This window comes from Vicugna pacos, chromosome 10 (genome assembly GCF_048564905.1).
Source record: "Vicugna pacos chromosome 10, VicPac4, whole genome shotgun sequence".
Taxonomy (NCBI): domain Eukaryota; kingdom Metazoa; phylum Chordata; class Mammalia; order Artiodactyla; family Camelidae; genus Vicugna; species Vicugna pacos.
The window spans coordinates 74895350-74920011 of record NC_132996.1 but is presented as its reverse complement, the minus strand read 5'-3'; the positions used below and the strand labels follow the sequence as shown (position 1 = coordinate 74920011).

The window sequence follows — 24662 nt, the reverse complement described above, 5'->3', positions numbered from 1 at the left end:
GAGCCCGCCCTAGCGCTGCGACTCTAACCTGCCGCTCAGGTTCCTCCCCGCGCCCCGCCCCGGCCACTCCGCGCGCCCCTCCCTCCTCCAGAGCCAGGCGCCGACAGACGGGCGGACGGACGCGCGGACCAGAGACCAGCGGGCAGCCAGGAGCGGGTCTGCGAGGAACAGGTGAGCGCCCCGCCGGGTCCTGGTCCCAGCGCGCCCGACCCCACCTGGTGCCCCGGGAGCCCAGCGCACGGAAGGCACACCGCCCGGGCCTCAGTTTCCCCAGGTGGCGGTGCGATGCGGGGCTCTGGTCTGGGTCTGCAGACCGGGCCGGGGCGCAGGGGGCATCGGGCAGAGGGTCTGCGCTGGGCCGGCGGGCCTCCCCTAGGCAGGTGGCCAGGAGCCCAGTCCCAACGGCCGGGCCTGCCCGGTCCGGTCCTGGGGCGGCGCCGGGCACTGAGTTTGTAAGCCAGTGGCTTCTGAGTCAGCCTGCGCCTCCCAGCCTTGGGGCTCCGTGGGGGAACCCCCTCCTCCAGTGAAGAGGGTATTGAGGGGATTCTGCCCCTTTGCTCCACCCCAAGGCTCCACACTGCCCTGCCGGGACAGGCTGGGGCTTCTTTGGAGCCAGACACTTGCATATGCCAGCTGGCTTCCTGGGTGTCGGAGCCAGGACAAAATGCAGGGCCGGGAGAGCGTCAGGTTGGGGTCAGGCTCCTGGTCAAGGTTGGGGTGTGGGGATTTCAGGGAGAAGGGCTGGGGGCTAAGCTGCCACATCCTGTGTGCCTCTGACCAGGCTGGGCCAGGCTGGGGCAGCCTCTGTGCGTGAGGTGCCCCTGGTGGCAGAGGAGCTGGGTAGACAGGGCTCCTGGCGATTCTGAAGTGCGCCACAGACCACCTCTGCCCCCGCCCCGGGTGTAGTCAGGCCGGGTGTGCTGGGAGGCAGGGCCCAGCTGGCTACGCCTCTGCTCCCCGCTTCTGCACCTCCCCCATGGCCCTGCCCAGGCCTGGGCCTCCCCCGGTCCCTGCCTGGTGCAGTCGGCGGCGGCGGCTCAGCACTCCGCCCAGCCCTGTCTCAGACCTCTCTGCCTGCCTCGGTCTCCCAAGTGCACACTCCATGCCCACCTGTTCCCCACCCACGGCTTCCCAGACCTGGGCACAGCCAGAGCCCAAGGGGCTCCCCAGTTCCAGGGCCCCACCCGGCTCCCCTGGGCTTTAAGCTGACTCCTCCCCAAGGTCACTCAGCTTCAAGCTGGAATTTGAACTTGGAGCTGGTCCCTCCGCCCTCCCTGACCTGCTGAGGCCTCCTCCCCCTCCACTACCTCACTGGGCACCATGCTAGGCCCTCCCTTTGCACCCGGAAAATGGCCACAGGAAAACCAAAGTGCAGTCTGGGCCCCAGGGCCCTCGGGGCCAGTGACATCCCCACCCCAGTCAGCTGAAGACATTGCCCAGCTGCCCGCTGGAGCTGGCCTCTCAGTGGCCCTCCCCCAGCTGCTCCTGGACCCAGGAGCCAGGGCCTGGACCCACCTTCCTGGTTGGCCCTAAGGCCCCCACCCCACCCCACCAAGGAGCTGAAGGCCTCGGCTCCCCAAGGAGAGGGCCTAGTGTCACAGCCTAGCTCCCTCCCTGTGTGTGCCCACAGGCCTGGGTTTCGCCCAGGTGTGTGTGAGTATCTGGACACACAAGCCGAGCAGCCTGGGCTCAGCCCGCCAGGAATCCCATTAAGCAAACACTCGGGCTCACCCACTGAGGTCATGAGCATTCCGGACATTCTCCACGGACAGATGGACAGAGGAATCTGGCCAAGGCCCGGACCCTCTGTGGCATGTGGGAAGGGGAGGCCTGAAGCCCCCAGACCCCTCACACCTCCAGGGAGCCCTCCTTGTAGGCAGTACCTGGTCAAACCAGAAAGTCCTGGACACTCCCTGCCCTGGATACCCACACCCCTGCTTTGTAACCCAGGCCCTGGCAAACCCCTCAAGAGTGAAGCCACAGGTGGATGGCCTCACTGGTGACACTTGATGGGGGCGCGGTGTGGGCCCAGAGGTCCCCACAGGGCACAGAATCCCACAGGCTCTGCTAGCCCTCAGAGGGTGGGCTCTGGCTGGGCTCCGGGTCCCAGCCCCTGCCCCCACCCCAGGCTCCAGGCTCCTCCTGTGCTGCCTTTCTCTGCTGTCTGGGTCCCACCTGCCTCAGGGCCTTTGAACACACTGCTTCCTCTGACAGATGCTTCCTCCCTCTGACCCCCCTTCAGAGCCCCCAGGACACCCTACTCTCAACCCCACCCCGGCAGCCCTTGGGGTGGGGCCCCCTTCTGGGGGTCCCTGTGGAGGATGGGGTCTGGGGAGACACAGGGCTGCAGCGAACACCAGCTGGGATATGGACCGGGGTGGTCCTCGTGTGTCCAGAAGGCAGGGCTCTGCTCCCGGAGGACCAGGCCCCTTGGGGAATCTGACCAGACCATCAGCGCTCCAGACCCTGGGTCTGGGTGGAGGGGGGAAGTCCCAGGCCCTATGCTGGGGGTGCCCAGGTGCCTGCCAGGCTCCAGCAAGATGTCAGCTTGGCTCTCTGTCTACACAGGTGTGGGCCGGGCACTAAGCCCTGGACTCAGACCACACTGAGATCTGCCCTTTCACTGCCAGCCACCGTCGAGGACACCATGAGCCAACTGGGGTCTGGGAGCTGTTGCCCGGGTGCTGCCAAGTGAGCCCCTACCCCAGCCTGCTCACCCCTGACTGACCCCTACCTGCCCAGCAGTCCCCAGGGAGGGGTGTGGCAGGGGCCCCACCCTCACCAGCCCCTCCCCTGCAGTGGCAGCCTGGGCCGGTCTGACGGTGTGACCAAGATGAGTGCCAAGGACCTGTTTGGTGAGTGAGGTCTGAGGACCAGAGGCCGCGGGGGACAGCCCCGCTGGGAGGGTCTCACGGGCTCCCCTCCCCCTGGCTGTGCCAGGCCCCCGCCAGGGGAGATGCAGGTCAGCCCTGGGCACCCAGAGGAGGCCTCTGGGCCCTAATCAACCAACAGATGCCCAGGTCCCTGCCCAAAACTTTAGCCCCTGAATAGCCCTCCCCCCACCATCCCGGTAAGGGGAGAGGCCTTACTAATAATTCAGAGAGCATCAATATTAATCCCGCTGTGCTCTTCCCTGCAACGTGATTCTCCGGGAGGCGGGGGCTCATGCTGGACTGAGCGCCAGGTGTCTGCTCTGGGAGGGCGAGGCCGGGCCAGCCCCCACCTCCCCAGCTGAGTCCCTCCCCAAGACCCCCAGCCTCGTTTGTGCCTTTGGACACAGGGCCAAAAGGGTCTGGAAAGCAAGGAGCCCAGGGAGGCGCAGGGAGATGTCAGCTGGCAGCTCTTAGAGTGGGGGAAGCCCTGGACTGGACCCCTCCCCAGAAAAGGTGGACAAGGGGCCTCCACGGGAGGAGGCTGAGCCTCCTACACCCCGCCAGGACAGACCTGCAGTCACGGTTGTGCCGTCACCACTCTGAGCTGGGGGCCTTCCCCAGGTCCCCTCCGTGCTCTGCCAGGAGGGGCCATGACCCCCATTTCATGCCCTTGAGTCCTTCCTGGCAGCCACGAGGGGCCCACAGAGCAGTGCCCCTCGTCTCCACTCTGCCCTCCTGGTGGCCCCGCCTGGGGGTCCAGTCCACTTGGACTAGGGTCTGCGGGTCCTGCCCTCTGGGGTGAGTGACCAGTGTCTCCTCGTTCAGAACAGAGGAAGAAGTACTCCAACTCCAATGTCATCATGCACGAGACCTCCCAGTACCACGTCCAGGTGAGGCGGCCCCCGGGGAGTTCCCCCAGCCCCGCACGGCCCTCCTGTCCTCTGTGCTCCGGGGTCCCCCAGCAGGTGGGAAACAGGCCCGGGGAGAAGTGGTCAGCCCAGGCTCTGATGCCCACAGCGGCCGGCTGGAGCCAGACGCTGCCCCACCCCTGTCCTGGGCTCATGCACAGTGGAGAGCCTCCCTCCGGCTGTGGGGAGCTCGCAGTCCGAGGGACACAGGATCCCTGGAGCTACGTCGGGGAGGGAAGGTGTCAGGCCGACACAGGCCTGCGAGGGCAAGCTCTGGGCGCCTTCCGGCAGCCCTCGAATGGGAAGACCCAGTGGGAGGGGCCCCGAAGCAGGGAAATGGATTAGGAGGGAGCAGCTGGAACAAAGACACCCCTTTTTTGAGCTTCTGCAGGGAAGTCCTTGATGGCTAATTCTGACTGAGTCTGGGAGAGTTTCAATGGGGTAACTTTAGATAAAGCTGTTGGCTCCTGAGGGCTTTTACCCTAGGTCAGTTTTAATTCACACTTAGAACTCAGAAAATATGTTTTTTAAATGACCTCCCTGCTTTTGGCAGCTGGCCGAGTTCCTGGTTCCTGGCCATCATCCAAGCCTGCAGGACAACAGGGCTGGAGATGGCTGAGGAGGGAGGAGAGGGAGGAGGGAGGAAGTTGGGGGGTCCCCTAGATGAGGAAGGTGGGGGCCCTGGACCAGGAAGGTTGGGTCCCTGGACCAGGAAGGTGGGGACCCTGGACCAGGAAGGTGGGGGCCCTGACCAGAAAGGTAGGGGCCCTGGACCAGGAAGGTGGGGGCCCTGGACCAGGAAGGTGGGGGCCCTGGACCAGGACGGTGGGGACCCTGACCAGAAAGGTAGGGGCCCTGGACCAGGAAGGTGGGGGCCCTGGACCAGGAAGGTGGGGGCCCTGGACGAGAAAGCTGGGGGCCCTGAACTAAGAGGTAGGGGCCCTGGACCAGGAAGGTGGGGGCCCTGGACGAGGAAGGTGGGGGGCCCTGAACTAGGAAGGGGGGTGCCCTGGACCAGGAAGGTGGGGGGCCCTGGACCAGGAAGGTGAGGGGCCCTGGACCAGGAAGGTGGGGTCCCTGGACGAGAAATCTGGGGGCCCTGAACTAAGAGGTAGGGGCCCTGGACCAGGAAGGTGAGGGGCCCTGAACCAGGAAGGTGGGGGCCCTGGACCAGGAAGTTAGGACTTTGGGCCAGGAAAGGGGGACCCTGAACCAGGAAGGTGGGGGCCTGGACCAGGAAGGTGGGGACCCTGGACCAGGAAGGTGGAGGCCTGGACCAGGAAAGTGGGGACCCTGGACCAGGAAGGTGGGGGGCCTGGACCAGGAAGGTGGGGGGCCCTGGACCAGGAAGGTGGGGACCCTGGACCAGGAAGGTGAGGGGCCTGGACCAGGAAGGTGGGGGCCTGGACCAGGAAGGTGGGGGCCCTGGACCAGGAAGGTGGGGGGCCCTGGACCAGGAAGTTAGGACTTTGGGCCAGGAAAGGGGGACCCTGAACCAGGAAGGTGGGGGCCTGGACCAGGAAGGTGGGGACCCTGGACCAGGAAGGTGGAGGCCTGGACCAGGAAAGTGGGGACCCTGGACCAGGAAGGTGGGGGCCCTGAACCAGGAAGGTGGGGGCCTGGACCAGGAAAGTGGGGACCCTGGACCAGGAAGGTGGGGACCCTGGACCAGGAAGGTGGGGTCCCTGGACGAGAAATCTGGGGGCCCTGAACTAAGAGGTAGGGGCCCTGGACCAGGAAGGTGGGGGCCCTGGACCAGGAAGGTGGGGGGCCCTGAGCTAGGAAGGTGGGGGCCCTGGACCAGGAAGGTGAGGGGCCCTGAACCAGGAAGGTGGGGGCCCTGGACCAGGAAGGTGAGGGGCCTGAACTAGGAAGGTGGGGGGCCCTGGACCAGGAAGGTGGGGACCCTGGACCAGGAAGGTGAGGGGCCTGGACCAGGAAGGTGGGGGCCTGGACCAGGAAGGTGGGGGCCCTGGACCAGGAAGTTAGGACTTTGGGCCAGGAAAGGGGGACCCTGAACCAGGAAGGTGGGGGCCTGGACCAGGAAGGTGGGGACCCGGGACCAGGAAGGTGGAGGCCTGGACCAGGAAAGTGGGGACCCTGGACCAGGAAGGTGGGGGGCCTGGACCAGGAAGGTGGGGGCCCTGAACCAGGAAGGTGGGGGGCCCTGGACCAGGAAGGTGGGGGGCCTGGACCAGGAAGGTGGGGGCTTTGAATAAGGGAGGTAAGAACTCCCTCCCCATAGAACCCTTCACACCCACAGAGGACAAATGGGTCACTGCTTTCTGAGCTTTAGTTTTCTAATGTCTATGATGGGTCCATTCAGACGTGGGGAGCCTCTTGCTCTGCCAGCCTGCACAGGCTCGTGACTGCTGCTGGCTCATTGTCCAGAGGCAGCTGGGCCACCGCAGAAGGGGCAGTGAGGGGCCTTGGTGAGGGGCTGTCGGTGCCCTGGGGCCTCCCAGCCCTCCTGGGCTTTGATCCATGCTCGCCTATGGAAGGACCCCGGCCCAGGGGCACTTCTCCTGCTCACCCAGCAGCCAGCAAGGCTGGGGAAGTGGGTGCATTTGCCTACCCCTCCCAGATGAAGATGCTGAGGCCAAGAGAGAGGGTGAGAAGTGGGGGCAAGATGGGACCCACCCTGGCACTGGGGATGGGGACTGTGCTGAAGCCTTGTGGTTTGTTTTTTTCATTTTTTTCTAAATTAGCACATAGTAAAGTGACATGGGAGTGGGTGACACCACCTCTGTCAGGACACAGAACAGCTGCAGTGCCCCACAGCCCCGCTGTGCCCACCCCATGAGGTTGCAGACTTCCCTACCCCGACACCTGGCAACGCTGCTCAGGCCTCCAGCCCTCTGGTTCGCCCTTTTTGAGAAGCCCCTAAAAATGAGTTCATATATTTTTTGTTTGGTTGGGGTTTTGGGGGGGAGGGTATAATTAGGTTTTATTTATTTATTTACATGGAGGCACTGGGGATTGAACCTGGGACCTCGTGCGTGCTCAGCACATGCCCTGTCACTGAGCTCTGCCCTCCCCCCGAGTTCATATATTTTAGAACCATCTTTGTGCTTCTGCTTCATAAACGTATTTCACAAAAACCCTGTGTGTAAAGAAGACTTCTCTAGGGCGCTGTGACCTCCACCAGCTGTGCCGCCAGCATGTGTCCACGAGCGTGCCTCCACGCGCCTTACTGAATGACAGGGGTCCTTCTTGTGCAGGTGAAGGTGCACGGATTCGACATAACCTTCTCCTACTCTGGCTTGTTGATTCCCGTGCATAATGTGTCTGGGTGAGCGGAGACATTTAACTTTGATGACGTCCGATCACATCCATGTTTCTCTTTTATGGTCAGGATTTCTTTGGGTTTTGGAGGTTATTTGTACTTTGGCCATTGCTGGGCCCAAGGCTCTGAAGCTTTCTTCCTGCGTTTTCTCCTAGATGCTTCGTTGTTCAGGCTGTTACACCCAGGCCTGTCACCTATGTCAAATTCATTTTTAGGCGTGAGACTCAAGGCTGACGTCCCCATAGGAATGTGCAGTCTAGCAAAAGACTTTCCTTCCCGCATTGAATGACTTTGGTGCCTTAGTCAAAAATTGATTAATTGGACACGAATGGGTCTACTCCTGGACTCTCTGTTTCATTCTCTTTCACTCATTGTAGCTTATTAGCTTTCTTGAAATCAGGCTACTTTCTTCTTTTTCTTCAAGATTTTTGTGACTGTTTTAAGTTCTCTGGACTCGCATTTACATTTTAGAATCAAAGTATCCATTTCTATCCTCAAAAAAAGCCTGCTAGAATTTTGGTTTTGGTTTAGGCCAGAGAGAATTGACATCTTAAAGATGTTGCATCCATGAACATGGTACCTCTCCACTTACTAGGTCTTCTCTGGTTTCTCTCAGAACTTTTTTGTGATTTTCACCATAGAGGGCTTGCAAATACTTCTTAAAATATTCCTTAGGTGTTTGGTTTTTACATACTGTTATAAATGGCACTGTTTTTTTTTAAATTTTTTTGGTTGCTTTTTCTTCTCTTTTTTGGTGTCGTTTTTCAGTTTTCATTTTTCAGCTGTCAGTTCCTAGGGCTTGTTTTGTATAACTGGATTTCTGTGTAGTGAGCAAGTATCCTGAAGCCTTGCTGAGTCGATTTATTTCTTCCAGTGACTTGCTTGTACCTGCGCTGGATTTTCTGTGTACACAATCACGTCTGAAAACACCTTACTGAATGTCTTACCCTTTGCCACTTGGCTTTTCTTGCTTCACTGCCCTGGCCAGAACCACCAGGAGATGCTCAGTAGAAGTAACGACAGTGGACGCCCTGGCCTGGGTCCAGTCTTGGAAGAAAGTGTTTGGTATTCCCCTCTGTATACGCTGTGTGTTTCTGTAGACACCCTTTAGCAGGGTGGGTAAGTTCCTTTCCATTCTTTGTTTGCTCAGAGCTTTTGTCATGAAAGGTGTTGAATTTTGTCGAACACTTTCTCTGAATCTATTGAGATGTATTTACTGTTGCTAATGTAGTGAACCCATCACACTGACTTGTCTTTAATGTTGAAGCAGTACTGCACTTCTGGGATAAACCTCATTTAATTATGATGTATGATCCTTTTCATGTGTTGACAAAACTTACCTGCTAATGTTTTGTTAGGGATTTTTTGCATTAATATTTATTAGAGATTTTGGTCTTTACTTTTCTTTTCCTGCAAAGCCCTTGGCAGTTTTGAAATCAGAGGTAGCTCTGTGAAGTGCATGGAGACTGTTCCCTACGGCTCTGTCTTCAGGAGGAGCTAACGGAAGATTGCTACGAGCTCTTCCCTAAGGATCTGTTAGGGTTCACTTGTGAGGCCCTCTGAGTGTGGGGCTTCATTGTGGGGAGCTTTTTTAAGTTATGGATTCACTCTAATGCCTGTAGTCTGCAGTGACGCCCCCTCTTTCCTTTGGGTCACTGACACTTTGTGTTTTCTGTTTTCTTTACGTCTTGCTAGGGGGTTATCAATTTCATCAGTCTTTTCAGAACCAACCTTTGAGCTTTGTTGATTTTGCTCTGCTGTTTGTGTGTCTTACTAGCTTGTTGGTTTCCACGCTTAGTGTCCTTCCTTCCACTTTCTCTGGGCTTTGTTTGATTGTCTTTTCCCGGTTTCTTTAGAGGAATGAACGCTTAGATCACTCACATTAGGTCTTTCTTCTTCTCCAGCTTACTCGTAAAAGCTGTGAAACTCCCTCCAAGAACCCCTTTAGCTGTCTGCCACCAGTTTTGATGTGCATGTTTTTACGATCGTTCAGCTCAGAATACTTTCTAATAGTCCTCGTGCCTCCTTTGACCCACAGACTCTTTAGATTGTTCTTCTTTTTAGGCATTTAACCACGTAAATACTTACAGCTATAAATTTCCCCTTTGCACTGCTTTTCCTGCATCCTGTACGTTTCAGTATGCCGTATTTCTGTTTTCATTCGTCTCTGTGTATTTTATTTCCCTTGTCATTTCTTCTTTCACTCATTCGTTGTTTAATTTCAAGTGTTGTTGACAAATGCTGAGTGTTTCAAGAGTGTTTTGTTTGATTTCTACAGAATTGGACCCATGAGTTTTTAGAAGTGTGCTGTTTAATTTCTAACGACTGGAGGGTTTCGTGGCTGTCATTCTGCTGCTGGCTTCTGCTTGAATCCGTTCTGGTCGGAGCACGCACTCGGCGGGCTCAGTTACGTGGGGTGCACGGGCAGCATGGTTTGGGTTGTTTGCTTGTGCTGTGCTTTGCTAAGAATGTGCCTCATGCAGGCAGACCAGCTGCCTGATGACCGCGGCCTGTTTCCGCCCACGCTTTCTAACCTGCTGGTGGACATGCAGGTTGGCCTCCAGCAGCTCTGCAGGGAGCAGCCGTGAGCCTGTGCCACACGCTGCACCTGAGCAGGCGGCCTGGGCGGGATTGTAAGAGGAAAGGGGCACGTCATGCCGGTGTCACGGCCCCTCCCCGGGTGGCTGGGCCAGCGCCCAGCACGGGCTCCCACTTCCCCACCCCTTAACCCTCCAGTGTAGCCCACAGGGGCTTGCGGCAGAGTGGGTGAAAATCTCAGTGGCTGACACATTCCTAAAGTGATAGTCTCACAGTTTCAATCTGCAGTTTCTTTATTGAGTCTGTGTACAGTTTTCTATATTAAAAAGTTACCGGGGGGAGGGTTAGCTCAGTGGTAAAACATGTGCCCAGCATGCACGAGGTCCTGGGCTTCATCCCCAGCACCTCTTCTAACTCAGTAAATAAACCCAGTTACCGCCTCCTCCCAAAAGGAGACAGAAAAAGTTACTGAGATTTCTTTCCCCGTAGGCTCTTTGTTTTTATCTTTTGCCAATTTTTTCTGTCGGGGTTAACTTTTTACTACTTACACATTCTTTCATTACGTGTTGATTTATTGTTGGTATCCTTAATTATTAAAAATAGAGTAGAGCTTTGTCTTCTAATGGGGGTGCTGGGGATTGAACCAGGACCTCGTGCATGCTGAGCACTCTACCCCTGAGCCCTGCCCTCCCCCGCAAAACAGTGCTTTTAACAGAGTCAGAACTGGCACCGCCACACTCACTGGCGGTTTTCTATGTTAAGAAGATTAGCTTACATTGTGTCTGTTATATCTGCTATTGTGTCTGTGTTTCCCCACTTTTCCTTTCCTTTGTATGTGGTGTTTTTTCTCAGCGGAGATTGTTTTCGTGAAGTCAGCCGTGGTCTCATCTTTCGAGTGTCTGGCTTTTCCTCCTTGCTTAGCAAAGTCCCCAGGGAAGAAGGCCTTTCTGAGGTCATCAGAAACCACCCAGTATTTCCTTCCAGCACTTTCATGGATCCGCGTTTGCGGTCAAATCTCCACTGTCTGGAGTTTGCGTTAGTGCCTACCCAGCTGTCGCAGCCTTGCTGACTGAACTCAGCAGCGGTCAGGACAGACACACAGGGGGTCCTGGCAGGAGGAGGGCCTGAGTCAGGCTTGGAGACAGAGGAGAGGGCACTGGGACGGGCAGGGCTGGCCCCATGGACTGTGGGCCCGGCACTGGGGATTCGGCAGCTAAAACAACAAAGAAGCATGTCACATTAAGTCCAATCGTGATAAATAAAAAAAGCAGGTCAGGGACGTGGTGACAGAGATGCTTTGGCTGGATGGTCGGGGGGCAGCATCCGAGCAGAATCCAGAAGGAAGAATGAGCAGAGATGGCGCATGCCAAGGCCCTGCCGGGAGCCTGCGCCAGGGCTGCTGGGGGAGCGGGGCGCCCAGCAAGGAGATGGGCGGGGCACGTCCATGGCCCCCACAGAATCCACCAAGGAGAGCAGAGGACCCCCAAAGGCGGCGCTTTGTCTGTCCAGACCTCCAGGGAAGGGACGTTCCCCTCAGACCCCCAGGGCACAGCCCCTTGGCCCTGGCTCCTGGCACCAGGAGGGCTGTGCCCAGGGTGACCCCCCACTGCCCGCCCCAGCACTTGGCCACATTCATCATGGACAAGACAGAGGCCATCGTGTCTGTGGAAGACGCCGTCCGGAAGCTGGTGCAGCTGAGCTCCAAGGAGAAGATCTGGACACAGGAGATGCTGCTGCAGGTCAACGGCCAGTCGCTGCGGCTGCTGGACATAGAGTCCCAGGTACGGCAGCAGCAGGAGGGAGGGAGGGCGAGTGCGGCCCTGCAAGGTGGGCGGGGCTCTGACCCAGACGCACCCTGGGCCTCCCCGTGGGAGCGGGACGAGGGCAGAGGGCGGGGGACCGGGCAGGGCCCAGAGTCCAGAGAGGCCACGTCACACGGGGCCACGGCCGCCTCCCCAAGAGCCTCTCCGCCGGCTGAACTGAGGCAGGGCCTCACTGTGTGACCCTGCCTGTGGAGGCCAGGCCTGTGTCCGTGTCCACGCTGTGCCCTACTTCTGTGCCGTATCCCTGGCACGAACATCCCAGGCCAGGCCTGCAGGTCAGCCCGGGCCCCTCCTCGGGTCCTTCCGGGGCCCGTGGCTGTGAGCCCACAGCCGAGCCCGGGCCAGGTGCGCGTGTCCTGCAGGAGGAGCTGGAGAACTTCCCGCTGCCGACGGTGCGGCACACCCAGACGGTGCTGAACCAGCTGCGCTACCCGTCCGTGCTATTGCTCGTGTGCCAGGACTCGGAGCAGAGCAAGCCCGACGTGCACTTCTTCCACTGCGACGAGGTGGAGGTGAGGGGGCTGCGGCAGGCAGGCGGGGGGCGCCCTACGTCCGCAGAGCCAGCCTGACACCCCGTCCCCCCAGGCCGAGCTGGTCCACGAGGACATCGAGAGCGCGCTGGCCGACTGCCGGCTGGGGAAGAAGATGCGGCCGCAGACCCTCAAGTAGGGGCGTGGGTTACAGGGGCGGGTGGGGAGGGGCCAGGCTGGGGCTGCACTGGGCTGAGCGGCCCTTCCTCCCACGTCAGGGGCCACCAGGAGAAGCTCCGGCAGCGGCAGTCAGTCCTGCCTCCCCCTCAGGGCCCGGCCCCCATCCCCTTCCAGCGCTACGGCGAGGACTCCCCTTCTACCAAGAACCGAGTGGGCCTGCCAGTGCCACTCAGCGAACCAGGTGGGCCAGGGGGCTGGGCTGGGGCTGCAGGCAGGGTCTGAGACGGTGGGCTCAGTCAGCAGCAGCTCTGCCTCCCCATCCAGGCTTCCGCCGCCGGGAGTCGCTGGAGGAGGAACCACGGGCCCTGCTGGCTCAGAGGATAGAGAAGGAGACGGTGGGTCTGGGCCCCTACGGCCCCTCCAGGGGCCAGGGCAGCACGTGGGGGCGTCCCTGCCGCAGGCAGGGACGTGCCCGAGGCTGACCCCATGCTACTCTGACCCCAGCAAATCCTCAACTGTGGCCTGGACGACATTGAGTGGTTCGTGGCCCGGCTGCAGAAGGCCGCTGAGGCTTTCAAGCAGCTGAACCAGCGGAAGAAGGGCAAGAAGAAGGGGAAGAAGGGGCCAGCAGGTGCGGGGACGGCTCCGGGCGCCGTGCGGGGGTGGACGGCGGGGCGGACCGAGGAGTGGGGATGGACGGGTGGGTGGCCCCTGAGCCGGGGCAGGTCGGGTCAGAGCAAAGGAGTGGCAGCAGATTGAGGCCAGACCCACCGGGCGCAGACGGCCCACCAGGCTCACCCCCCACCCCCTGTGCAGAGGGCGTCCTCACACTGCGGGCACGGCCCCCCTCTGAGGCCGAGTTTGTTGACTGCTTCCAGAAAGTCAAGCTGGCCATCAACCTGCTCGTGAGTGCAGAGGCTGCCCCGTTGCTCTGTGCTGACGCTGGGGGGGGGGGGTCCCTGCTTGTCCCCAGCTCCACCCCATCTGTCTGCCTGCTCCCCACCCCCAGGCCAAGCTGCAGAAGCACATCCAGAACCCCAGTGCGGCAGAGCTGGTGCACTTCCTCTTCGGGCCTCTGGACCTGGTGCCTGGGGCTGGGGGGAGGGAGCGGGGGCCAGCGGTGGGGGAAGCAAGTGCTCACCTTAGGCAGGTGGCTGGGTCCAGCGTCCAGACTCCAAGTGGTGGGCGCAGTGGGCCAGCCTGTGGTGCTGCAGGTGTGGGGTGGGCCCCTCTGACCCACCCTGTGCCCCAGATCGTCAGCACCTGTGGTGGCCCGGACATCGCTCGCTCCGTCTCCAGCCCTCTGCTCTCCCGTGACGCTGTGGGCTTCCTGCGCGGCCACCTAGTCCCCAAGGAGATGGCGCTGTGGGAGTCCCTGGGGGAGACCTGGACACGACCCCGGTAGGGCAGCGAGTGGCACGAGGAGCGCACCAGGATGGGATGGGAGTCCTAGGCAGGGCCAGCCCTGGTGGTGGGCTCGGCTTACCCAGGTCCTCCTACCCCAGCTCCGAGTGGCCACGGGAGCCGCAGGTGCTCCCCTACGTGCCCAAGTTCCACAGCGGCTGGGAGCCGCCCCTGGACGTGCTGCAGGAGGCTCCCTGGGAGGTGGAGGGGCTGGCGTCCGCCCCCAGTGAGGAGGTCAGAGCACCTGCAGCCCCACCCCTCTCCACCTCTGTGCCCCCTGCCCTCGAGGCCCTGACATTGCCTGACACACCCAGCCCACGTGGTCACTTTCCCACAGCCAACTCCAGTGAGCCGGCTGTCCTTTCGAAACTCCCTGAAGCACGGCCTCATATCTGAGCCCACAGCCCCAGGAGACGTCCTCTCCCAGGTCAGCTCCCCGCATGCTCACAGGTAAGCTCTCCTCCGCTCACCCCTCAATTCCAAGGCTCGGCTACAGGTACGCTGCCACCGGGTGGCGGCAGATGCCTTCTTCTCAACGCGTCAAAATCACATTTTCCACACTAGGGCCAGGTTTCTTTTCATCTCTGTGTACGGGTGTGGGGAAAACGTCAAAAGTGCCCGTAAATCCGCTGCCTTGATGCGCCATCTCTTCCGGCACCTCCATATTTGTGCTTTAGAGTCCTGGTTAGGAATCTACTGAACCACTGAACTGAAGTGGCCTCACCAATGCCTGTCGCCCTGTTGGGGCTGATTTAGGTGCAGCCTCAGAGCCAGAGGAGGAGCCGGCGGGTCTGGGCTGGAACAGCCGCCCCCACTCCCTTCATACACACTTTCACAGACATGTCCCACAACCCTGGGCCCAGGGGAGTCCCTGTCTGTCCTCACCTCCCCTGTTTCTTTCTGTTCTCAATCCTGGCCCAGAATTTGAAACCTGGCCAGACCCCAGGATCAATTTCAGGAGAGGAGGGGCTGGAATTCCTGTTTTAAACCAGCGTGCCCCTCCCTTTGCCCTAAGTCACCAGCCTGATACCCCTGGTCCCTGGCCTGGGCCACCTTTTACCGCCAGCCCCTAGCGGGTTCCCCCTGGCCCATCCTGACACAGCCCCCAGCCAAGGCTCCTGGGGCCACCTCAGGCTCAGCCCCCAACCCCCCCTCCCCGGGGTCCCAAGGCCTGAGCCTGGAGAGGGAGCCACCCTCATGGTTAGGGGTCAGACTGACTAGGAGGGATGGCCCAGCCCAGGCGGCAGCCACAGGCCTGCTCCATGCGGGAGCTGGGACACCCCATGACCCCGCAGCTCGTGGGTGGGCCTCCGCCGTGTGTGCCTGGGCACTGTCTGCAGTGCTGGAAGGGCTGTGACTGAAAGCATCCGGCCCTCCCTCGATGGGCAGCTGCTTTCCAGGGACGGCCTGTCGTTCCTCCGTTACATGCCTGGCCGTGGGTCCCCAGCGGGGCTGGGCCTGGAGGCCCCTGAGGTGGCCTGGGCAGGGGCGGGCCCTGCCGCGCCCACGGGCGCCCACGTCCCACCCACCTCTGCTGCCCCCCCCATGCAGGGGCCCCAGACGCAACGAGGCTGTCACAGTTTCTGCTCCCGGCTGACAGCGCAGCCTCCCTCCACTGCAGAACCGGAGGCAGCTACGCACCTGGGAAGCTGCTGCCCCCGGCCCTGTGCCAGGCCCAGCCCTGGGCCTCAGCCATCCCATTCCACACAGGGGCTACGAACCCACGCCGGCCATGGCCAAGTATGTCAAGGTCCTGTATGACTTCACAGCCCGCAACGCCAACGAGCTGTCAGTGCTGAAGGACGAAGTCCTGGAGGTGAGGAGGGGCCCGGGGATGGGGGGAGAGCCAGGGGAGGTCTGACCCCAGGGCTGCAATCTAGGACTGCTGCCTGGTGCCCACCCAGCACAGCCTGGCTGAGGGGCCTTCCTGTCTTGGTGATCTCGGAGGGGGCTCAGGGACCCCTGCACTGGGCTCGGGCTGGAGGGTGGGCCCTCTCTGTGCCAAGGGGGACCCCCAACCCAGCAGGGGCTCATCATTCATGTTCACCCTGGGGGGAACCCTTGGGGGCACCATCTGTGTTGGGTGACCATCCCTGAATCCAGGCCACTCACAGCGGGAGGGAAAGTGGAGCAGCTGCGGGCGGGTGGGGGTGGTGGTGATCCAGATCCACAACCAGGCTGGAGGCTCAGGATGCTGCTAGAGGGGGTGGAGGGAAGGGGGCCCCTATAGGTGGGATGGGAGGCCAGGTGGGCCAGGGGCACCTGGAGAGGGTGTGACCATCACACTGGGACTAGAGGGGGCAGGCTCAGGGGAGACTCCTGGAACTCTCTCTGGCTTGTCTGTAAAGGGGGGCTCACACTGGTGGTCCCAGCATCCTGCAGTGGTGCCTATGGCTGGAGGAGGGTGGGGAGCTGTGGGTCGAGGGTGATGGCGGGCTGTGGCGCCTGCAGGTGCTGGAAGACAGCCACCAGTGGTGGAAGCTTCGAAATCGCAGTGGCCAGGCAGGCTATGTGCCCGGCAACATCCTGGCTGAGGTCCGGCCGGAGGATGCCCCCCTCGAGCAGGTGAGGGGAAGTCTGCTCTGTCCCACTGCAGGGTCAGGCCAGGTGGCTGGGGTGGTGAGAAGGGACAGGAAGGACCCAGCCCTGAGCCTGGACTCTGCTGCAGGGGCTGGTGTCATGGCTCCGGGGGTCTGGGCCAGGACTAGGAAGGTCTGGCCCATCTACCATGTGGGAGCTGGGGCAGATGCTGGGAGGTGGAGGTGGGGGAGGAGAGGTGGGGAGGGGTGCCTCCCATTCTCCTTACTCCAGCCCTGTGCGGGGTGGGGGGGCAGGAGGGTGGTCAAGGCCGTGAGGGGTGGTGATGAGCTGAGCCTAACGGCACCCCCCCCACTTTGCTCTTCCCTGCACCCCTGCAGGCCAGTCTGAAATACTGGGGTCCCTCCAGCCCAACCCACAAGCTGCCCCCAAGCTTCGCCGGGAACAAAGACGGTGAGGGATGGGGGCCGCCAGACCCCTGCAGACAAAGGGCCCAGAGCCGGCTGTGGGGGGAGAGGGGAGCCCCGGGGTCCGTGCAGGGCAGAGCCTGAGCCACCGGCGCCCCGCCCGCCCGCCTCTTAGAGCTGATCCACCACATGGACGAGGTCAACGACGAGCTGGTCAAGAAGATCAGCCACATAAAGGCGCAGGCGCAGCCGCAGCGGCACTTCCGCGTGGAGCGCAGCCAGCCAGTGCACCTGCCGCTCACCTACGAGTCCGGCCCCGGCGAGGTCCGCGCCTGGCTGGAAGCCAAGGCCTTCAGTGCGCGGTGAGCCGGCCGCCCCGGGCGGGCAGGGGGCCGCAGGTGGGGGCAACGAGGCCGCCGCGCCCCCGGCCAGGCTCACACCACCACCTCCCTCCCGCCTGCAGGGTCGTGGAGAACCTGGGCATCCTGACAGGGCCCCAGCTCTTCTCGCTCAACAAAGACGAGCTGCGGAAGGTGTGCGGGGACGAGGGCGTCCGCGTGTACAGCCAGCTCTCTGTGCAGAAGGCCGTCCTGGAGGTGAGCTGGCCCTCCCCCTCACCCCGCCCCGGGCTCCCGGGGAAGGCGGCCGGCGGGACCCTGACCGCAGCGGCTGGCCCCTTCCCCTCCCGCCCCAGAAGCAGCAAGGCGGGTCTGAGCTGGAGGAGCTCGTGAGCAAGTTCCACTCCAAGAGCCAGAGGCGGGCGGAAGAAGACAGCTAGGCTGCCGCGGGGCCACCCCGCCTGCGGAGGCGTTGCTTCAGCGCCTGCCGTGTTCTGGGACCGTGGACACACGTGGAGAGTGGTGCAGGCTGGGGGCGGCTCTCCCATCTCCTGGCAGGTGGGGCCTGTCCTCAGGCTCAGCGACGCCCCAGCCCACCCTCCCTACCCCACCCTGAGGCCCACCTCAGCCAAACGTGCCACCAGGAGGTGCTGGGCCCTCTTCCATCTGCCCCCTGAGGCCAGAGCTGTGGCCATTCCAGACCTGGCCCAGGCCTTCCCCACACCTCTCCCCGAGGCCGCAGGACCTGCCAGGAGGGGCAGGGACTTTTCCTCCAGCTGCCTCCATCCACACGGGGGTTCCTCCTGGCACTTACCGTCCCACCCATGACGGCCGCTCGCTTCTGCAGCCACCTGCACCCAACTGCACCCCTACCCCTCCGGACGGACGCCCACTGCCCTTCTGGTCAGCCGCCTAGCCACCCTTGGCTCTGAGCTGGCCAGGCTGGTGACTCCTGCCCTCAGACGTTGCCCACAGCACCCCCCAGTGCACTACTCCCCAGGGTGGCCCTGGGGTGCTCCAGGCCCCCCTGGGGTGGGTGCACGCTGTGCTCCCCTTACCGTTTCGAGAGGATGGACTGAACACCTCTCACCCAAGTGCTGGTCTTAGGCACCCCTCACCCCCACCCCACCACTGCCCCCACCGCCTCATCAGAGTCCAGGAACTTTCTCTGACCAAGCCTCAGACCCGCCTCACCTGACACGCTGTGCGGGAGGCAGGGTGGGAGTGAGTCTTGAAGCCATGGATTCTGCGGGTCACACTCGAGAGGTGAGAGGTGGCCGAGGCTCAGAGTCCATGTCATTAAACCATCTGAGTCTCCAGCTGCCCCTTGTCTGTCTTCTGGAGGTGGGGTGGGGTCACTGTGGGTTCTGGAACCACCTGAGGTTGCACCCTTTGGAAGAGCTACAGGGCCGAGGCCAGGCCGTGGACCCAGGAGATCCTCCCCTCCACACCTATCCCAGAGGGCCCAGAGGACGTTCCGGGGAAGTCAGGGCCGAGAGGGCTCCCCTGCTCACTCTGTTTGCATTGTTCTGCCAGGCCAGACGTGCCGAAGGCCCGAGTGGGAGTGGTGGAGACCGGGTCTGCCCAACCTCCAGGCAGGCCGGGGGGTGGGCATGAGTCAGAGGGGCAAGGCTGAAACCAGATTTAGAGAGCTAAGCCCCAAGTATGAGGGAGGTGCCCCAGAAAGGACGTGGGGCCTGTGGGGCTGGGTAGGCGGTGGGCGGGGCTGGGGCCGGTGCAGGAGCACACGGTGGGCTGCACCCTACTTCTTGCAGGCACCTGACCACTTGGCCAGCGTTTCTGAGCCCCCTGGACCCTGCCCTTGAAGAAGGCCTCTGGCACCCTCTGCTGGTGGCTCTGTGTACTGTGGTGTGCAGTGACCAGGGTGGGGGCGTCTTGACCTGTGTATTCCCAGAGTGGCTGGTGGACCAACCCTGGCTCAGGGAGTCTGGAGGGCTCGGTTCTGGAGTCTCCGCCCGATGGGCGGGAGCAACCACAGGAAGCGCGGACACAGGGCAGGCTCTGCCTTTCGGGGGGGGGATATGGGGTGCCTGTCTCTTGCTAGTCGAGCCCTGAGCCAGGCCCGGTCCCCAGCCTCAGAAGCAGGGCTGAGTCAAGGGGAACTGGGTGTGTCTGATGCCCTCTGGGCCACACCAAGACTTGACCGCCATGCCCCCTGGGAGAGGAGCAACGGATACCCTGACCAGGTAGCCTCCCCACCCTGCTTGGTGGAGCCCCTCACTCAGAGTAGGAGTGGGCACCCCAGCTCCTCCTGCTCCAAAGGAGGCCTCTCCTGGCCCAGGGGTACCCAAACCAGCACTGGAGGTCAGAGGGCAGGCCCCACCTGCCCACCCTCTGCCCCCACCCAGCAGGGCTTTGGGGAGCCTGCCTCTGAGCTGGGCCGCTTATCTTTTGCGAGCCCCAGGACCTCCACTTGCTTTCTTCTCACCCCTCCCTCCCCTCCTCCAGCCCATCCACAGGCCACCTCCTGCTTTGTCCCCCTTTGTGCGCCCCGCCCTGCTTCCTAGACAGCCTGAGGAGAGCCCAGCTCCCTGTACCCCCAGGGCCCCAGGCCAGCTTCCACTACGCCAGAGCTGCTGGTCCTGGGGGGCCCCGGCCTCACCCATCTGCTCAGGCCTTGGCCTTCCCCGCTGACTGCTGGGCCCCTCCCAAGAGCAGGCAGCCCTGGGCAGCCGCAGTCACACAGCTGTCAGGGGAGGTGTGCCGGGTCACTCTGCGCCCCAGCCCAGGGCATCACCATCCAGGGCCCCAGGTTAGGGGTGCCTGAGCACCACCTTCCCTGGAGCCCCGGGGATGTCAGTGTCCGCGAGGTAGACAGAGAGGGGCCAGGTCGCCTGCCGGAGCCCAGGGTGGGGCAGGGCCTGGCTTCAGTGCAGTTTGGCCCTATGTGTGTCCTAGCCACTCACCTCCCCACCTCCCACTCCACAGTGGTCAGGCCAGGAAGAGGGAGGCTGCGGAGGGTCTGACTTTGGGCTGGGCAGGAATGTCACTCCAGGGGAGCTGCCAGCCCCAGGGCTCGCTCTGTGTGCCACGCTGTGCACCAGCAAATGTCCCGGCGAACAAGGCCAGCTCTGTCCTCGGAACAGGCGTGTCTTTGTGAACCTCCTCCTCCCAGTGGGGCTCTGATCCCCCCTCCTCACCCCCACAGGCCTGGCCCGGAGGCCAGAGGAGCTTCCCACACCATCCGGGTGAAGCTGCTTTTTCCTTTTCAACTTTTTCAAAATATCTGATTTACTGCAAGATTAGTGCACAGAATAGCATGAGGGTAAGATGTCCCTCACACCCGTATCAAGCTGCCCGGGACAGAACTGAGGTGAGAGGCACACCCGTTAACCTGGAGAAGGTGGGGCTGGCCGGAGAAGAGGACTCACGGCTGAAGGTGGTGCTGAAAGCAGCTCTGTGTTTAGAGAAACATAAAAAGGATTCCTGTGACCTAGCCCCTCCCCCCCAAAATGATTGACTTCCTCAAGTATTACACGAGAGGCACACTTATCAAGATGGTAGAAGAAACTGCAGGAAGTATCTTTGTGATGAAACTGACAAGGAACTTTCCACGCAAAACGTCAAAACGGGTGGATGAGCTGGGCTTCATCGGAATGATGACACACCTTCACCGGAGGACCCCAAGGGGCTGCGGGAGCTGAGAGGCTGTGGGCCTGTTCAGAAGTGAAACCAAATGGAGCAGACCCCCGAACAGCAGCACCCCAGGTGGGGTCCCCAGGCCCCTAGTCGGGGGCCTGAGCTCTGAATGAGTTTCATAACAAGGCAGAGTATGCTCTAGCTTGAACTGTATCCCCCAAGAATCACGTAAGGTTAGGTCATTAGGTTGGGTCCTAACCCAACGTGACTGGTGTCCTTATAAACGGGACATCTGGACACAGACCCACACTGAGGAGGTCATGTGAAGATGGAGGCAGAGATCAGGCTGATGCTTTTACAAGACAAGGGTTATCAAAGCTTGCAGTCGGGGGAGGGGCCTGGGCCAGATGCTCCCTCCCAGCCTTAGAGGAGCTGCCCAGGCGGACACCTTAGCCTCCGACTTGCAGCCTGCAGGCCGGGGAGACCGTGAGTCCCGGGCAGTCTGTGGTAATTTGCTGTGGCAGCCCCGGGAGCTAACATGAAGCGATCTGCTGCTTTCTCTGGGCTCACGTTGGCACAGACGGTGCAGAAGCCCCAGCGGGCGAGGCTGCTGGCCCCTCAGCCAGGGTCTGGGTGCCGGCCCGGCGGGGCAGGGCCCTCATCTTCCCCCCTACACGCCCCCAGGGAAAGAAGCACCAGAGTCCGGATGGGTCCACAGACGTTCCTCATGTGACTGAGCCCAGTCTCGGCCCCGGAGTGCGAGGAATCGGGTCCCACAGCACCGTGCTGCGCGTGGACGTGGTGCCGCCCTGGGGTGCGCTGAGCCCCGACCCCTGGGCTGTGCTGGTCACACCTGGGTTCCTGGCAGCCGGCTTCTCCAAAATGAGGGAGGGACCTGTCACTTCAGGGAAAAGCACAGGCAGGTGGGGAGGGGATAACTCAGTGGCAGAGCGTGTGCTCAGCACGCACGAGGCTCTGGGTTCAATCCCCAGTGCCTCCATTGAAAATAAAAGATTGATAATAAACCTGGCTACCTCCCTGCCAAAAATTAAAAATTAAAAAAACAGAAAGAGAAAAACAGAAGACAGCCTTTATTGTCATGGTAAATTCGAGCTTCCTAGTGGAAATTAGAATTTTGGAACCTGCCACCTTAAGCGAGACCGCTTCCCGAAAAAAGAGCTTTCTAGGGGCGGATGGTGTTGGAGAGCGTGCGTTCCGCGGACGCGGAATGTGAAACTGTGACACAGGATGTCACAGCATCACGACGGCCAAACATCCCGTCACAGAGCAAGGTGGACCGAGGGTTCCCGAGGCCCGGGCGAGACGTGCCCTGGGGGGACCCCGTGCCGGATGGCAGCTCCCCGGGAGACGCCGCTTGTGGGGGTTTGGTGTCGGATCGAAGGGGAAGGTCCTCGATGACCCGAGATGGCCATCCATGTGCTCCCGCCTTTCCACGTGCAAATCTGTGCGCGGCCGGATTCCCTCCGTGCCTTCAGCATGGAGGACGGGCCCCAGCAGACGGAAGGCGGGGGCAGGCACGGGCCCCAGCTGCTGTGAAGCCGCGTCCAGGAGACCTGCAAAAACGTGTATTGATGCCACTCTTCTTACCGGATTTTTTTCTAATACAATTAATACCGACGGTAATAACCCACGTAAACGAGAGTTCTTTGAGGCCCTCAATAATTTGTAAGTGTGTGAAAGTGTATTGAGGCCCCAAACCTCGAGAGTCATTGACACAGAGTCTGCAGGGAGACCACACGGCCGGCAAAGCCGGTGATCCTAGCGGGAAATGGGCAAGGCCGTGGGGAGCAGTCACGGGGGCCCTGGGGGCCCCCCGGCCTGAGCAGGTGCTGACAGTCGGCCATCAGAAGGGGCAAACGAGCCTGTCAGCTCTCGGGTGGCAGAGCCAGACGCTGGCCTGGGCCCGCGGCCCGCCAGGCCGCGCTGGGAAGTCTCCAGAGGACACTGCCGTGCGTGTGGGAGGGGACAGAGGCGGCAGAAGTCACCAGAGAGGAAGACGGGGCAAGGATGGGGCACACCCAGCAAGGCAGGTGCCTGTGGGAGGAAAAGGGCTGAGCAAGTATTAGAAGCAATCTGCATTCTGCAGGAGCTCATGCAGAGGACTGGAAGAGTTCTGCAGGGGCAGGGAACGGCCCCGAAAGGGCGTCCATGTGTCAGTAAAGATGGAGGAAACTGGGCAGGTGAAGCCGGGCTCTGTGACCAACCAAACGCTCATCCCCAGCCTCCAGAGTCAAATTCCTGGGTCCCTCCTCAGTCCTGTGAGCACCTACGCCCCGGAAGGAACTGCTGTCCTGAGTCTGGGGTTCCCCTACACACACACTTGAACTTTAAGGCCTGTGTCCACCCCCCCCGATGCTGTGCAGGTCTTTAAAGGGGAAGTTTAAAAGCTCTGGGGAACAGTCTCACCTCCCTGTCGCTCCCCGCCAAGCTGCAGACCGGACAGGTGCCAGAGCACGCGTGAGGACAGGCTGACCAGGTAACAAACAGGGACCTCCCGCCACGGCCTGTGGGCAGCACAGTGCAAGCTGCCCCACTGCCCCTCAGGCCTTCAGGTGACACAGCCCAAGCCTTGGGACAGAGCCAGAGCCACCCAGCCCAGCCACCCTCACAGTCTTTCACTTAAATTGTGGTAAAATAGCTGTAACATAACAGGTACCCACTTAACCGTTTTTATCTGTGCAGCTCGGGCACTTAGCTCTTTCACACTGTTGTGTGACCATCACCATCCACCTCCAGGACTTGTCCATCTTCCCAAAGTGACACCCTGTCCCCATTAAACACAGCCCCCCAGCCCCTGCCCCCACCGTCCTACTGTCTCTCTCTGTGAATGGTGACCCTGGGGACCCCATGTGAGAGGAATCTCACAGGATGTGTCCCTCTGTGTCTGGCTTACTTCACTGAGCATCACGTCCCCGAGGTCCGTTCATGTCGTGTGTGTCAGAACTGTCTCCCTTTCTGAGGCTGAACAACGTTCCTTCATACAGAACACATTCCTGCACCCAGTCCCAACATGTGCGGCTTTTTCCCCAAACCACCAAGCACTCCTCCACCACCACCAGCTGGAGGTCAGACAATTCAACTCACTTCTCCTTCTGACTCTCTCCACCTGGAGATTGCACCAGAGTCCACAGGTCAAGGGCTCAGTCCCACGGGACGGCCCCCACTTCAGATGCCAAGCCAGGTTGCCACCTGTGCTTCTGACCAACCGACGACAAAGAGCAGGCTCCCACGACCCCCTTCTCTGGTTCGATTGATTTGCTAGGGCAGTTCGCAGAATCCAGGATACCAGTTTACTTACTAGATTGCTGGTTATTACAAAGGATATTAAAGGGTACGGACAAACAGCCAGAGGAGAGATACACGGGGCGAGGTTTGGAAGGGTTGCAAATACAGGAGCTTCTGTCCCTGCGGAGTTTGGAGCCCAGCACGTGGACCCGTTCTGGTTCGCCAACCTGGAAGCTCTCTGAACGCCCCCTTTATGGGTTTTCATGGAGGCTCCACCCCTCTAATCATGGGTGGCTCCCCTGGCCACCATACCCCCATCCTTGGGGGATTTTCTGGAGTCACCTCACTAACACAGACTCCGCGTGGTTGTGGGAGGCTTGTTATGGATAACAGGACACCCGTTTCACTTCCTGGCTCTGAAGGGATTTCAGGAACTGAGGCCAAAAGACCCAATGTCATAAAAAGATGCTCCCGTTGCTCTTAGGAAATTCCGAGGGTTTGGGGGTGTGTGAGCCAGGAGCTGGGGACAAAGATCAACCCTGTATTGACCACAAATCACACTGCCACATAGGGTTGTACCATGTCTCGTTTGTCCATCACCCGTCGATGGACACGTGGTGGTTTCCATGTTTTAGCTGTTGTGACTGATGCTGTGAACGTGGGTGTGCAAATACCTCGAGACCCTGCTTTCGACTGGGGATTGTGGAAGGAAAATAAAAATGGAAGGGGTATTGCTAAGGGCCAGCTGTAAAGCAAAGCCAGGAGCTCCCTGAGGAGGTGGGACTGTGCACGCCTCAGTCTGGATGGAGTCTGACCTTTGGGCTTGTTGCCCGAACGCAGCCATCGGAACATTGCCAGAAAGTCAAGACACTTGTCAGACCCTGACCCTAAACCAGCAGCTGACTCCTTAGGGACAAGCACCTCCTGGCTCTCGTCAGAGTCAGTCCCAGGCTCAGCAGACAGCTCCAGCGTCCTCCGGCCCTTGTCTTTGAAAGCTGGACTCTTCCTCTTCCCCTGAACCCTCTTTCTGTTTCACCCAAATCTGTGTCTC

At 60.8% G+C, this 24662-nt stretch overlaps 1 protein-coding gene and 2 long non-coding RNA genes across 4 annotated transcripts; all 3 read left to right on the top strand.

Annotated features, from left to right (window-relative positions):
* Positions 1-36: 36 nt before the first annotated feature.
* EPS8L2 (EPS8 signaling adaptor L2) lies at positions 37-18082 on the top strand. Of its 2 annotated transcripts, none has more exons than XM_072970607.1 (21): positions 37-171; positions 2569-2691; positions 2800-2855; positions 3699-3763; positions 11225-11386; positions 11791-11940; positions 12014-12093; positions 12177-12319; positions 12403-12473; positions 12583-12709; positions 12895-12983; positions 13088-13162; positions 13331-13479; positions 13584-13716; positions 13820-13932; positions 15193-15298; positions 15934-16047; positions 16401-16473; positions 16603-16789; positions 16891-17023; positions 17122-18082. In XM_072970607.1, the coding sequence occupies exons 2-21, from the start codon at positions 2648-2650 to the stop codon at positions 17203-17205; spliced, it is 2154 nt and encodes a 717-aa protein (XP_072826708.1). In that variant the 5' UTR covers positions 37-171; positions 2569-2647; the 3' UTR covers positions 17206-18082. The 2 variants fall into 2 exon arrangements, with proteins under 2 accessions (XP_072826708.1, XP_072826706.1); XM_072970605.1 differs by having other exon boundaries at positions 76-171; positions 2631-2691.
* On the top strand, positions 3771-11217 carry LOC140698862 (uncharacterized). The gene is made up of 3 exons (XR_012076879.1): positions 3771-5634; positions 5702-5723; positions 5767-11217. It is a non-coding gene; the product is annotated as an uncharacterized lncRNA (long non-coding RNA).
* A 778-nt stretch (positions 18083-18860) lies between the features above and the next one.
* On the top strand, positions 18861-21448 carry LOC140699089 (uncharacterized). Its single transcript, XR_012077108.1, has 2 exons — positions 18861-18972; positions 21050-21448. It is a non-coding gene; the product is annotated as an uncharacterized lncRNA (long non-coding RNA).
* The last annotated feature ends 3214 nt before the right edge of the window (positions 21449-24662 follow it).

Coding starts and splice junctions, on each gene's coding strand:
- EPS8L2 (XM_072970607.1), top strand. CDS start 2,648: ATGAGCCAACTGGGGTCTGGGAGCTGTTGCCCGGGTGCTGCCAA. Junction 2,692..2,799: donor TGTTGCCCGGGTGCTGCCAA/GTGAGCCCCTAC, acceptor CCTCCCCTGCAG/TGGCAGCCTGGGCCGGTCTG. Junction 16,048..16,400: donor AGGATGCCCCCCTCGAGCAG/GTGAGGGGAAGT, acceptor GCACCCCTGCAG/GCCAGTCTGAAATACTGGGG.